We start from the raw sequence: 14,550 nt of genomic DNA on the forward strand, positions 1-14,550 counted from the left end.
GGAGTGGGTGTCAGCCATCTATCTGTGGTGCTCCCTCTCCACCAAGGGCGGCGGTGAACACTAGAACAGGAGAATCATGGTTCTGAAGCCTTCATTACTGTGAAAGAAGTACAGGCTAGAGCTGTAGACACAACAGAGAGGCAGTAAAGGGGAGACACGGCATTCTGTAGAGAAATTGGGTCACCAGAGTTAAGAATGGAGATTGGAGAAATACAGTACTACGGAGCCGGAGGATCATGGCAGTGGGGAGCTGGTCTATAATGAGATCAAGCAGCAATAAGAGAGCTGTGGCCAAATGCTCCCATTCAAATCATTTGCTCTCCTGCAGCATGCCTGCCACTGTGCTGTGAAAAGCTGGCTTTAAAATCCTTCTATTTTTTTTTCCTGGAGTGGATCCCAAAGTGAGAACCACCTTCTATTCTCAGCCAGTGACTCCTGACCCTTATAGTGACTTAGCACCCACACCCGAGTGTTGAAGACTTCTCCGAGCTCATCTTGATGTTTCCTCCAGCCCCTTCCCAACGCCCTTCCATTCGCCAGAGCCACTTTGTACTTCTCCCCCCACTGCCAGCTAAGATGTGGATATGTGTTCAGGGAAAGTACACAGGTTCCAGGAGGTTCTCTGGGCTAGAGGCGAGCCTGGGCAGAGAAAGCTGCAGGGGTGAGGATCAGTCTATGGAAGCGACAAGGCAAGAAATCAGCATGGAGGCTCTCCAGGAGACCTATGGAAGCGGTGTTACCATCGAGGACATTGCCCTGTGAGGGGAATCCCCGGCTTTGCAGCTTCCTGGCCAGCGTGAGGGCCACCAGGCGGCTGTACCCTTTCCTGCGGTGTTCTGGCAGGGTATAGCCATGGCACATGGTGGCAAACTGGTCCGTGATCGACCAGGAGACGGGGCTCCCCCTCTCATCACGGACACACACACTGGGGAAGCAGGAGATGAGGTTAGCGATGTACCGGAGACATTGAACGTTGCCGCCCCGCGACCAAGTCCGGTTGAGTAAGTCAGCATCAAAAACGCTCAGGGAGGTCAGTCGTGGAGAAGACCCCAGCCTAGAAGCGAAGACCACAGGGGAAGCACGATGAGCTAGGAGTGGTGCACTGCAAGCAGCTCCTTCCTTTTCACAGATCCCACCAGAGAAATCTCCCAAGAAATCATGCTAGCCAACACCCTGTGACTTAAAGAGACTGGTATTCTGAGTCTTGCTGTGCTCTTAGCGCGTGAGTCTGTGTTTGTTTTATTAGTGATTCTGCGGTTCTCGTTCACATTTCAGGCATGCTGTGCACTCTGCCCATAGCAAGGTCACCGAGCTAGCTAACCACTAAGTCAGAGTCAGAAAATAAATGTAATTATTGGCTTAAGAGGATTCTTGGTTTGACTTTTGAAATTGAACTTTAAAGCCAAGGCAAATAAGCCTCAGGCAGAAATGGCACCGCGAAAGTGTTTCAGGAGCAGGTACATTCCAGGTTCTAACCTTCTGTTGAAGGGCAAGTGTTGGACACTGAAAGAGTCCACAAGTTTGGGTAATGACCTAAGTGTTGATTGAAGACAAATTACCTATCTTCTTATGCCAACAAGATCATCAAGTCAAAACCTGATTTTCAAAAGGTCTGGCTGGGGACAGAGGAAATTTTTAAATGACAGGTCAGAGATATGAGGGGTAACCAGACTGTGGGAAACTCCAGGAAACAAAAATCTCCAGTTTCATTAAGGAAAAAAAAAAGTATTACATAAACCCAATGGCTAGTGGTTGCAATTTGGGTTTCTAACCACAAGTTCAGCAGTTCAAAACCACCAGCTCCTCCTCAGAGAAAGAAGAGACTACTGATTCCATAAAAATGTACACTCTCAGAAACCCAGAGGGGCAGTTAGAACATGTCCTACAGTATCACTATGGGTTGGAATGGACCCAAGAGTGAGTGAGTGAGTGAGTGAATGAGACAGGACCAATGGACACCTAGAGGCTGTCACCAACTGCCAGGCATGGGCCTTATTTAGATGCTGGTTCAAAACAAACTATCTTTTAAACACTGTGACAATTAGGGAAATGTGAACACTAATTTGTTATTTAAGTTATTGTTATTATTACTCTTATTTTAAGTATCCTTTAGAGCAGTGGTTCTCAATCTTTCTAATGCCGTGACCCTTTAATACAGTTCCTCCTGTTCTTTCTAGAACATTTTTGGCTTACTAATCAAAATTTTACCTGATTTCTACATGAAATAAGCTTTCATCAATTCTATTATCAGCTTTTTCTGATCTTTGTTTAGTAGTGGCGTATGAAATTATGGGATTCCCAACTTCATTTGTGACTATGGAAGAAGTTATGAGTAGTCAGCCACATAGGAGTGGAAAGATAATAAACACACACACATATAATCTAGCCATGATGGCCTATCCCCAAGGTGCTTACATATTCCTCAGTGATACTAAGAATTTCAGATACTATACGTCTATCATAATAACACCTGCCCCAAACTCAGAAAATTGATTTACTTACAAGGAACTGATGTCTGGCAGAGTTGAAACAGGAGAAAAATGAACTGCCCGGAAGGACATTAGTTTTATGTCCAAAAACTTCGAGTCTGCAACAGCTTTGGAAACATCATATAAGTCACTCTGTAGCCCTGCATTTAGAAACAAACAAACAAATATGTGAACATTTTAACTAGGAAGGTGGGGGGGACTGCTGCACTATTTTTATACTTAGTATCATCACCACCACCCACTTGCCACTGGGCCCCCTGGTTGCGTCCTAACCATTGTAACCACCAACCTACACATACAAATGTGTTGCCAGATGCTGCTGGGCGCCGTTGAGTCCACTCTGACTCGCGGCAGCTGCGTGTGGCAGTAGAATCGCGCCATCGGGGTTCCTCAATGGATTTTTATGGAAGCAGATTATTAGATCTTTCGTCTTTGGAGCTGCTAGGTGGACTCAATCAACCAAACTTTGGGGTAGCAGCTGCGTGCTTAACCATTTATAGCCATCGGTTACTTTGAGCATGGTTTTCAAGTTTTGTGTAAGATTTTCAATTTCCTACTGTGCTGCTCATTGGGATTATGTAGTGTGATCTTCTATGGAAATTTCTGGTGAAATGATCCCATGGGGATCAGGGCTTTCCTGTAGGGATTTTGATTTATTTGACCCTCAGGTTGATTGTAAGTTCCTTAGAACATGGGATGGTGTTTCCTAGCTCTAAAAGTCTATGATACACTGTACCACGAGACGTATCAAAGGTGTAAGATTTGTTTGACAGGGCGGCACTCCAAGTTTAAAGACTCTTTCATCCAATTGTCAAATAGCCATTAGATAAATAAAGTCTATCCCATCCAAATATTAACCTGTGGCAACCTCACTTGCTTCAGAGAAAATAAAAGAATGAACATCTATGTTGGTGAGATTGCTTTTGAATTTAAACTCACTTTTATATTATATTATTTTAGCTATGTTCTATATTATAGCTATAATCTATTAAAGCATTCTGGTTGGTTAACATGCCAGCTGCTCACCAAAAGGTCAGTGGCTCAGGCCCACCAGCATCTCTGTGGGAAAGGTGGCAGTCTGTTCCCATAGAGCTTGGTAGCCTTGGAAACTCCTTGGGGCCGTTCTGATCTGCTCTACATGGTTACTGTGCAGCAGTGGGAATTTTGCATTCGGTAACATATTACTCATTTTTATACATTACCTATTTTGTGTACAGCACTGTGCTGGGCATGTGCTTCACAAGAGAACAAAAGCATGGCATGGCTTTTGTTGTAAGTAGAATTTAAAGTGATGTAAGTGATCACCCTTGCTCTGCCCTTCCAAAATGTCACAAGCTCCATCCTTTCTAGTTTGTGCTCTGAGGAAGGACGTCCTTAGACCCTGAATTTCCCACTTCCTTCACATCCATTGTCCTGCTTCTTCCCTTCTGGTAAGCCCATTCCTCCAATAAAATTAAGTCTAATGAGATATACATGAACGGGAAGCATGTTGAACACGGTCTGATCCATGAGCCTTGGCGCCTGCTTCTAGGAATTAAGCCTTAGAAAAGGTGAGCAGGGCTTCAACAAGTATTGATGATTCAATTGATACAAATTTAATTATATTAAAATGATTGGTGTGGCTAGAATTCCTTAGTATGACCTTGAATTGCATCTAATGGGCTCAAACGGAAGACTGGCGCAGGCCTGGCAAGTGTTTCCCTCTGTTGCACGCCAGGCTACTATGAGGGAGACTGACTTGATGGCATCTAACAACCACCACCTGTGAGGAAAAACGACAACTCCAACCCAAAGGATGGAAGACAGGGCAAGCAGAATTTCTTTCCTTTTAACTAGAGTGGTGCCCTTTCCCACCCCCCCACCTCCCCACCCCCAAAAGCCAGCTTACAGTTCCCTTCAAAGCCTTTTCATAGTAAAATGTAACACGTTGTTACTGTGCTGTCAAGGGCCAGTCCATTGGTTCTGACACATGGAGACCCTATGCCCAAAAGAATGAAAGTTCGAGCCTGTGTCTGTGCTCTTCACAACTGTTGCTACATCTGAGTCCATGTTTCAGCCACTGGGCTAATCCCTCTTACCCAGAGTCTTCCTCGCTTTTGCTCTTCTGCTTTACCTAGAATGATACGCCTTTCCCACGGACCGGTGTCTCCTGGTACATGCCCAAAGTAGGTGAGACAGGTGTTGACACCCTTGCTTCCAAGAGCATTCTGGTTGGGCTTCTTCCAAGACAAATTTGTCTGTTCTTCTGTCACTCTGTGGTACTTCCAACATTCTCTGCCAGCGCCATCATTCAAACGCATTGATTTTGCTTGAGTCTTCCTTATTCAGTGTCCAACTTTCACCTGGCTATGAGGGGATTGAAAGATACCTTGGCTTGGGTCAGGCACACCTCAAAGGGACACCCTTGCTTTAAAACGCTTTAATGAGCTCATACAACGTGCCTCCCATCATTCACAATGATATGATATTTTTTCCCCTTGCCTTTGGTGCTTGAAACCTGGTCCCCTCGGCCCTTCATGATCACACATGTTGGTGTGCTGCTTCCATGTGGGCTTTGTTTCTTCTGTACTAGATGGTTTCTTATTTACGTTCAAGCCTTTAAGTCCCCAGATGCTCTATCTCTTGATAGCCGGGCACCATCAGCCTTCTTCACCACATTTTCTTATGCACGCGTCTATCTTCAGCAATCATGTCGGGAAGGCGGGTATCATGAAATGACTGTTTAGCTGAGCAAGGTGCTCTTGTATTGAGGGAATGCACGTGAGGAGGCCCAATTTCCACCTGCTACCCTACTATTAAACCTATAAATATATGCACATAGGTCTATTTCCCCCATAATCATAAATATATTTACATATGGACCTGTCTGTATTTAGGCTTATATGTATGCCCTTTGTCTCCTACTCCTTTCCTCTATTTCCTTACGTTTTCCTCCTGTCCCACTACCATGTTCAGCTTTCATTCTGGTTTCAGTAATTCCTCTCAGTTGCCTTGCCCTTGGTCACTCCCTACCAGTCCCCCCTTCCCGTCCCTCCACTGGTTTTGAACCACTCGTTGTTCCCTTGTCCCTGAGTTGGCCAACACCTCCTCCTTTCCCCTACCTCTCACACTCTCATGTCCCTCTGGGACCGTTGGTCCCGTTAGTTTCTTCTCACACTGTTTGTCCAGTCTATCTTATCTAGGTGGACCTGCAGATATAGTAATATGTGCATAAAATTGCAGATGGCTTTGACAGCACCAAAGTGGCACATAAGAACATGGCATCAATGGCAGCAACACTGACAAACTTAGAAACAAAAAAGCCACTGACATACAAAATTTAAAAGAAGACGGAAAAAAACCAAAAAAGCCAAAAAGACAGCAAAAAAAAAAAAAAGCCTGTTAGTAGTTCAAAGTCTGTTTGTTGACATTTAGGAGTGTTTTCCAGACGAATCTGATGGGGTGCCACGTCCTGGCCCCAAAGTCCATCCTTTATATTCCCTCGTATCTCCTTGCTCTGCTTCCCCCGCCGCTCCATTGCACGCCCCCAGTGTTTTGCCTCAGTGTGGTGGGGTCACCTCAGTCACATATACCCCACTGTGTCTCCAGTGCTGTCCGTGTAGGGATATGGGTCAGTGCAGGATGTCGCATCTCGCTGTAGGGCTGGCTATATGGTCCTCTCTGTACATTGGGCCCTCCGAGCCAGAGCCTTTTTTTAAACAATTTTCCTTTCCTCCTTCCCACGAATCCATGGGATTGAAGCTCCTTTGACTCATGCTGAGTTTGTTCTGACTCGTGCCTCATGTATTTCTGTTTATTCTGGTGGACTTACTATTCCTGAACCAATGCTAGGTGACATAAATGATAAGCATTTCACCCTTCAAGCTACAGATTCTCCTGGCCCAGTAGAATATCATCCTTATTGCTTTTCGGGCAACACTCAGGAGTCCTCAGTCTGTTGCCTTACCCCTCTGAAAAGTCTTGTAGTGTTTCCTGCATATTCAAGGCAGTTTCAAAAACTGGTGGAAATTATGCATTAGTCTTTCATTCATTTTGTCTATGAATATTTTGAAGCAGTTTTAGGTGTTTGTGCATGTGTGTGTGTGTATAATCTATTTATTTGTCAGATATAGAGGAGAGAAAGGAGGAAAAAACAACTCCACAGAGAATCAGTAACTTGCAATTGACCTTACCTTGTATTTGAAAAATCTGGTCCCAGTTGATAACATCACGTTCTTCCAATAGCTGTCTGTAAGCCTGGGCGTCCTTGTAGAACACAGCATAGGCATTCGTATAATGGTCCAAGTCATCTGCCTCAGCCTAGGACAGAGGACATAATAGAGAACTTGGAGTATGCCTCCGGGGTGGCCCTCACCTATCCAGATAGTCCCCTAAGTGAGTATGTGACTAGCGTACTGCAATGAGGAAGAAAATAATCGGGACTTTGGACGTATTCATCCTTCTGGGAAGAACATCAAAACCAAACTTACTGCCACTGGGTTGATTCCAAATCACAGTGGCACTAGAGGGCAGAGTGCAGCTGGCCATGTGGGCATTCAAGGCTGCCAATCCTCCTGGGACAGAGAGCCTCACCTTTCTCACCCGCCATGACTGGCAGAGTCTCAGTGCTGACTTACACTAGGGAGGACTGGTGAGCTTTTTTCTGTCATTTGCTGGTGTTGACTACTCTGTCTAGAATTCGTACATTTAGAAAATTTAAAAAATATTTGGACTCAATGAACCCAGTTATTTGGAATCCCTTAGGAGAAATCCTTAGAGCTACCCTTTTGTAGCCAAGAGAACACAGCTCTGCTCCCTGGAGCCTCTCTTTGCTCTCAGCAGCAGAACAAGGTGGATGCTGGCTCTATTCTTCTTCCCCGCATGACCAGGGTACCAAATGAAATCGTCCTTGAAAGTCAGACATGCGCGCTACTTCATGCCTCTAGCACTTTGTGAAACACACTTGGTTGAAACTGTTTCAGCTCTCGAGTTTTCCTTCTGTCCGGGGCTCCAAAGGTATTCCAGGTAGAAATGTGACATAGGCAGCATAATAGAGCTACCCTTATTTCACCAGCTGATGTCAACTCTTCATTATTAGTATTATTATTTTGCCTTTCAAACTGTACCTCTCTCTGACGCCGGGTGATGACAGCTTTGAAGTCTGGCCATGAATCCAATACCACTTCCTTTTGAAAAGGATTTCCACGATTTATGTTCATTACTGCTCCATAAACCTGAGCGAAAAACTCAGAGAGGCAAGTGAATCCTACTGGCAATTGTTTCCCTTATGGATTACCCTCCCCACTTTGGGCTCTTACGTGCCATCTGCCCATGTGGTGGAAATGTGTGCACAGAGAAAAAGCACTCTACTGATGTACTTATTCTACACAAGAGGTGTTTAACCATGTCTATGATCCATGTCTCAGTTTCAATCGAGTGCCTTCAACTTTAGAAAGTAAGATAGAAAAACCTCAGTTGAAAAGAAAGCAGGAAATATTAAAAACGGAACCCATTTCAGTCCTTGTTGTTTTTTCGTTTGTGTGCTTGCTTCCTGTTTGTGTTTTGTATGATGTCCTCTATAGGAAATCTAGGATAAGTGGACCTTTAGAGGTGGTCACTGGAATGATAGTTGCCTAGGGGCATGGCAGGGGAGGGGAAGGAGAGCTAACAATGAGTATGAGAAAATATTCTGAAATCGATTGTGGTGACAGTTGCACAAATCTGCTTCATATGACTGAATGATTATGTTGTGTGATATATGAAGTATATGCCAATGAAACTATTTGTAGAAAAGAAAGGAAAGGCCCCAATCACAACAGCTACTTCCCAGGGGATCTGCCGGGCTAGTCAATTGAAGGCAGAGAAGTTTCCTTATTTAAGATTGTGGCAACTATTTGGTGGGATCTCAAAAGGATAATCTTGATTTATTCTCTACAAGGAAGCAGAACAATCAAAGAGAAGTTTTATGAAAATTGAAAAACCCATTGGTGAGAAAAAGGCCAGAAAATTGTAGCAAGGATTTCATTTTCATCACAACGATGCACCTGCTCATTCTTCAAGGTTAACAAAGGCTGTCCTATGAGGCTTTAATTGGGGAAACTTTCCCCACCCACTCTACAGCCTTGATGTTGCCTTTTCAGCTTTGTTTCTATGACTCAAAATAAAAAGCGCATTTAAAAGCAATACATTTGAGTGTCTGAAGGATACCGTAACTCCTGTTTTGACATGGTATAAATCAAAGAGCCTAGACTTACTCAGGGAAGGGTTAGAAAAATTGAAACACCACCTTCAAAACTATGTAGATCTACATGGAGGATATGTTGAGGAAAAATATAACTACACATTTTGATATTTTTGTTTAATAAAGAATCTGATTTTTGTCATAATACTTTTAAACTAACCCTCATGTACAATATGCACACATACAAACTTCTGTCTTATTTCATCAGTGCACGTGGAACTGACACTAAGTATATGAAATCCTATGGAAATAAGTTCTAAACATTTACATTTGTATTGTACAAAAGAGAGAGGCACCAAACGGAAAAAAATTAATGGATCAGTGTGCTTAGCATATATAGGTAAGCAATAAGTACTGAATCAGAATCTGATATAAAATTATCTTTAAGAAGTTCCAGAGATAATTTTCATGCTCAGCTGTTTTTGAAATTCTTTGTACTATCTTGATAACCCTCAAAATACATTGAGTTACAGTTAATCATTTGGGAGTGAAACAATACAGAGTAGAATTAAAATTCTCTTCTGTGACCTTTCACATTTTTCAATCCAAAGAAGAAAATACATTTGTCCTAAAACATTCATCTTATCATATATGATATGAGGGCTTACCAAGGTTGGAGATAATTGTGGTGGTGATGAGGAGGGCTGTATGTAGGTCAAAGGTCAAACAACCCCAATGCCCACCCACAGTAGAATGGATCAATAAATTGTGGGTTATCCATGCTATTGATTGCAAACAGCAATGAAAATGAATAAATTGCCATGCGGAGAGGTATGCGGAGTGCTGGTGGTACAATGGCTAAAACACTCAACTGTTAGCCAAAAGTTCTATGATTTGAGCTCACCAGCCACCCCTTGACCTGAAAGACAGCCTACAAAATCCTATAGGGCTGGGAAACCTAGGAAACTCAGTCTTATAGGGTTGCTTTGAGCAGGAACCAACTGGAGGACACAAAACAACACAGACTGAATGTCCAGCCAAAGAAGCTAGATACAATGGATACTTACTTCATGTTTCAATGAATATTTCATTGAAAAACAAGGAAAACTAAATAGGGGCTTTCAAAGTGAAGAAGGTAGTTACCTTTGGGGAAAGGGAGAGGTAATGATTGGAAGGGAGCTTGGGGTGCAATGCGGGAAGGGTAATGCCTGGAATTGTGTGCTTTCAACAAGTATTTGCTCTGTGAAAATTCACTGAATAGCATAATTATTTAGTGTTCATTTACCAGTATGTGTTATACTTACATGAACAAACTATATATTTATCACCTTTATCTTTTGATCAATCCTTTTTTAGCCATGATTCCAAATTAATACTCAGACTTTGGCCATCATGCACAATTTAAAAACAATCAACAGGGCAAGATCTAATCAGGACCCTATCGCATTCTAGAGGGCTTTCTCCAGATGGCCATTGTTCAGATTTTAGGGTACTAAGGGACTTCCCAGGGAGTGTCTTACAGATAAAAATCCCTGACCTCTGTCTTCAGATATTCTGATTCATCGTAGATCTCTTAGGTGGTTTGCATTTTAAATTACAGTCCTAGGACTGTCTTTTTGCTCAAGAAATTCAGCCCTCCACTAACCCGTTCAAGGGAGGGTATTGTTTATATGTCCACAAGAGAGGGAGCGAGAGACCATACGTCAACCCAATGTGCCAAGATGTGCATACAACATACCGGCATGTACAAGGGAACCACTAGAAGGTCTGTGGGGTGGGCCGCAACCCAAACTATGAGGATCCCCCCACTCCCCCCTCAGAAGAATGCACTTCGAAAGACAGCACTGGAGCTACATCTTGGGGAGAGGGGCACTTCAGATTAGAGCACACAGGAGTAATGAAAAGGGATGGAGAGGGAGGAGTGGACATCCTGGCCCACCAAGACCTGAGGATGATGTTCCTGCTCAGAGCAATGGCAAGGGGAGCCATCGTAGACCTGGCCCCACCACGGGACATGGCATCCCACACTGAACCATGACTCTGTGAAGGACAACATTGGAGACACAGTGCAAGAATAGTGTACAGTCTGGCCCATCACGCTGGGGTGAGGCACTGAGGGCATGCAGCAGAGCAGTAGGGGGAGCAGACTGATGGAACCCCCCAGGGAATACCAAAAATAGACTTGGGAGACAGCGTGTAGCAGCCCATCAGACTGGACTGGAAAACACTCATAGAGGCCAACAAACATATCTTGAACTATTTATAGGCTTTTCCATTTTTGTCAGTGGCTTTCTTTTTTGTTATTGTTATTTTGTTTTTGTTTGGGTTGTTGTTATTGTTTTGTTGGTTTTGACTTCCTTTGTTGATTTAGTTGGCTTTGCAGATTGTTACAATTATTAATGTATCTGCATGTCTATCTAGATAAGATAGGTGGGATAAATAATTCAGAGATGAAAAGAATGGGACCAATGTTTCTGGGGAGATACGGGAGAAGGGGAGGTGGGAGAAAGGAAGGTGGTGGTAACCAATCTAGGGACAAAGGAACAAAAAGTGAACTGTAATCAATGGAAGAAAGGTTGTAAGATGCCTAGTGGGGCTTAATCAAAGGCAAGTAACAGCGAGGAATTCCTAAACCTGAATGAAGGCCAAATATGATGGTGGGACAAGAGGAAAGTAAAAATAAATAGAGGAAAGAGCCAGGAGGCAAAGGACATTTATAGAGGCTTAAATACAGGCATACACATATGTAAATACATATATAACAAGATGGGATTAGAACTATGTACTCATATCTATATGTTAAGAATTAAGGTTGCAGATGGACATTGGGCCTCGACTCAAGTACTCCCTCAACACAAGAACACTTTGTTCTAGCAATCTGGTATTCCGTGATGCTCACCTTCCTGACATGATCACTGAAGACAAAATGGGTGCATAAGCAAATGTGGTGAAGAAAACTGATGGTACCCAGCTATCAAAAGACACAGTGTCTGGGGTCTTAGAAACTTGAAGATAAACAAGCGGCCATCTAGCTGAGAAACAACAAAGCCCACATAGAAGAAGCACACCAGCCTGTATGATCATAATGTGTCGATGGGATCAGGTATCAGGCATCTAAGACCCAGAATAAAACCATACCCAAAGTGAATGGGGGGGGGGCGGCATGGAGTGGAAACCTAATGCCCATCTGTAGACAATTGGACATCTCTTCACAGAGGGGTCACAGGGAAAAGATGAGCCAGTCAGGGTGCAGTATAGCACCGATGAAACACACAACTTTCCTCTAGTTCTTTGATGCTTCCTTTCCCCCACTATCATGACCTCCGTTCTACCTTACAAATTGGATTAGACCAGAGCATGCACACTGCTACAGATAAGATCACCCAATACAGGGAATCCAGGATAGATAAACCCCTCAGGACCAATAATGAGAGTAGAGATACCAGCAGGATTAGGTGATGGTGGAGGTAGAAAGGGGGAATCGATCACAAGGATAAATCTAGAATCCCCTCCCAGGGGGATGAATAATGGAAAAGTGGGTGAGAGGTGATAGAGGATGATGTAAGATATGGGAATAATATTCTATAACTTATCAAGGGTGTGGGAGGAGGGAGGGGAAGAAATGGGGAACGGATATCAGGAGTTCAAGTGGGAAGAGAATGCTTTCAAAATGGCGATGGTGACAGCATATGTGCAAATGTGCTTGACACACTGGATGAATATATGGATTGTGATGAGATGTAAGAGCCCCCCCAAAAAGTATTTTTTAAAAAGAAAGAAATTTAGCCCTCAAAGATACATTGATTGTCCTCTACTCCTCCACCCAAGTACTTATGATAGTTCCAATCTTACATTTATCTATATTTCATTAATGCTAACACTCATAGTAGCCCTTAGTGTTCAGCAGGCCCTTCAAGGACTTTAGAAGGCCTGATGACCAACAGAGTTATTGAAATACATGTTTTAAAATAAAGATTTTGAAACAAGCTTTAAAAAAATTCCAGTCTCTAAATTTTATTTCCATTGTTTATTTAGCTTATTACCCTTTTCTTGTTGAAATTTTTTATAATTAAAATCTACTTCAGAAATAATCCAAAAAATACCTACACTAAACAAACCAACAAAAAATAATTATGGCCCAATATGACAGAGTAGAGTTGCTCCCCAGGATTTTCGAGATTGTAAATCTTTACAGGTGCAGGCAGTTGCCTTTTTTCAACTGAAAAGCAGGCTTGTAGCTCCAAATTGCTAACCTTTCAGTTAACAGACAGGTGAGTAGCCCATCCTATCATCGGGGCTCTCTAATCTGGTCCAGCATTGCTTTGCTTGCTCTAAAAAATTATCTATAGCAATTCTCATCACAGCAATTCCCTGGGCCTTGGCAGTACAGTGGGTTTCATGTTGGATTGCTAAGTACAAGGAAAACACCAGTGGCTCAACTGAAGAAAAAAATGTGGCTTTCTACTTCTGTAAAGATGTGCAGTCTTGGAAATCCAGGTGGGCAGTTCTACTCGGCCCTACAGGATCGGGATGCTGTGGGTCAGTAACGACTCCCTGCCAGGGAGTTTTGAGCAGGAAGAACTGGAAAGCTGTATGTTAAACAAGTGTTTCTAGAAATTCTTGCCACCAGAAAATAATAAGGAAAAAGTTCTAAGTTTGACACTATTTCACAGGTCAGTAAAATAAAATACAACTCTTACGCTTATCATACCTTGAGTGATTCGGGAAAGTGACTCTTCAACATTTTCTCCAATATTAGTAATTTGGTGGAACAATTTAGCACTATCATCTTTTCCAGAACTCTTGGAATTCCACGTCTCCCTGGAAAAAAGAAAGTATATCTTTAATTTTTATCTGTTAATATTTTAATCTACCTAGAAATATCTGTTGTCCTGTTTTCACTGGGTCTGATTCTCACTGCCACCACTCTTTGAATGGGGAAAGAAAAAGGAACGTAACACCTAGAAATGGAGTCTTAATGGCATAATCCTGGAAAGATGGATCTACACTGAGTTACATCTTCCTATGATGCACATTCACCCACCCTAAACTCTTCCTTTGAAGGACGAGTACCAGCTGTAATTATCTATTTATCCCTACTTCCTTTAATTCAAGTCTGTCTTCTTCAACAGCCTGTGAATTACATTTTGTGGTCCACTGTATTTCCAGCATCTGCCACAGGACTTTAGCATTTAAACTCACTGCCTTTGAGTCAATTCCAACTCACAGCTTCCACGTGGGACAGGGTAGAACTGCCCCTGTGGGGTTCTGAGACTGTGACTCTAGTGGAGTTGAAAGCTTCATCTGTCTCCCATGCAGCTGCTGGTGGTTTCAAATTGCTGGCTGATATAGTTAAGGTTTATTGTGCCAACCTGGCCGATAAATACATGTGGGGTTAATTGAAGGGCGGAGAGATAAATGAGCCTCACCTTTCTTGTTCTTGGGGCTCTTCCTCTCTGATGGTCGGACCAGGGTGCAGCTTCCCTAGCCAGTTCCCTGTTTCAGTTGGCAAGGCTGACTTCTTGGGAGACATCCCTGAGGAGAAGCCACATGGACCTGCCCTGATGCAGCCCTGGGTGCTGGAGAAGCTGTGTGGAGACCTCTGCCAGTGCTGAGATGCTTACACGCTCACTGATGTGGCTTTCCTCCTGCAGTTGGTGTCATTGCGTGTGTTTTATGAGATGGAGGAGGACTTTGTAGATTGGTGTTGGACATATGAGCTAATGTTGGACTTATGGGCTTGGACAACACTGGGTTAGGATGCTTTCTTGATGTACACTTACCCTTTATATTAAACTCTCTCTAATACATCTATGAATTTTTGTGCATTTGTTTCTCTGGTCTACTCAGACTCACACACTGGCCTAGCAGTTAGTGGGCCAACACATGGAACCCGCGATG

General features: G+C 43.2%; 1 protein-coding gene across 1 annotated transcript; it reads right to left on the reverse strand.

Moving 5' to 3' along the window:
• Nucleotides 1-627: 627 nt before the first annotated feature.
• GLYATL3 (glycine-N-acyltransferase like 3) lies at nt 628-13,438 on the reverse strand. The gene is made up of 5 exons (XM_075553779.1): nt 13,361-13,438; nt 7,595-7,702; nt 6,662-6,788; nt 2,503-2,629; nt 628-1,054 (listed from the first exon to the last, which is right to left on the reverse strand). The coding sequence occupies exons 1-5, from the start codon at nt 13,436-13,438 to the stop codon at nt 628-630; spliced, it is 867 nt and encodes a 288-aa protein (XP_075409894.1).
• Nucleotides 13,439-14,550: the final 1,112 nt, after the last annotated feature.

This window comes from Tenrec ecaudatus, chromosome 7, assembly GCF_050624435.1.
Source record: "Tenrec ecaudatus isolate mTenEca1 chromosome 7, mTenEca1.hap1, whole genome shotgun sequence".
In the NCBI taxonomy this organism is placed as follows: domain Eukaryota; kingdom Metazoa; phylum Chordata; class Mammalia; order Afrosoricida; family Tenrecidae; genus Tenrec; species Tenrec ecaudatus.

What these genes read in the sequence shown, in the direction of transcription:
- GLYATL3 (XM_075553779.1), bottom strand. Translation starts at nt 13,438, where the DNA reads ATGATAGTGCTAAATTGTTCCACCAAATTACTAATATTGGAGAAAATG. An exon ending in CCAGATTTTTCAAATACAAG is followed by an intron (nt 2,630 to 6,661) that starts GTAAGGTCAATT and finishes TTCTAAATGCAG; the next exon opens with GGCTACAGAGTGACTTATAT. An exon ending in CTGCCAGACATCAGTTCCTT is followed by an intron (nt 1,055 to 2,502) that starts GTAAGTAAATCA and finishes CTTCGCTTCTAG; the next exon opens with GCTGGGGTCTTCTCCACGAC.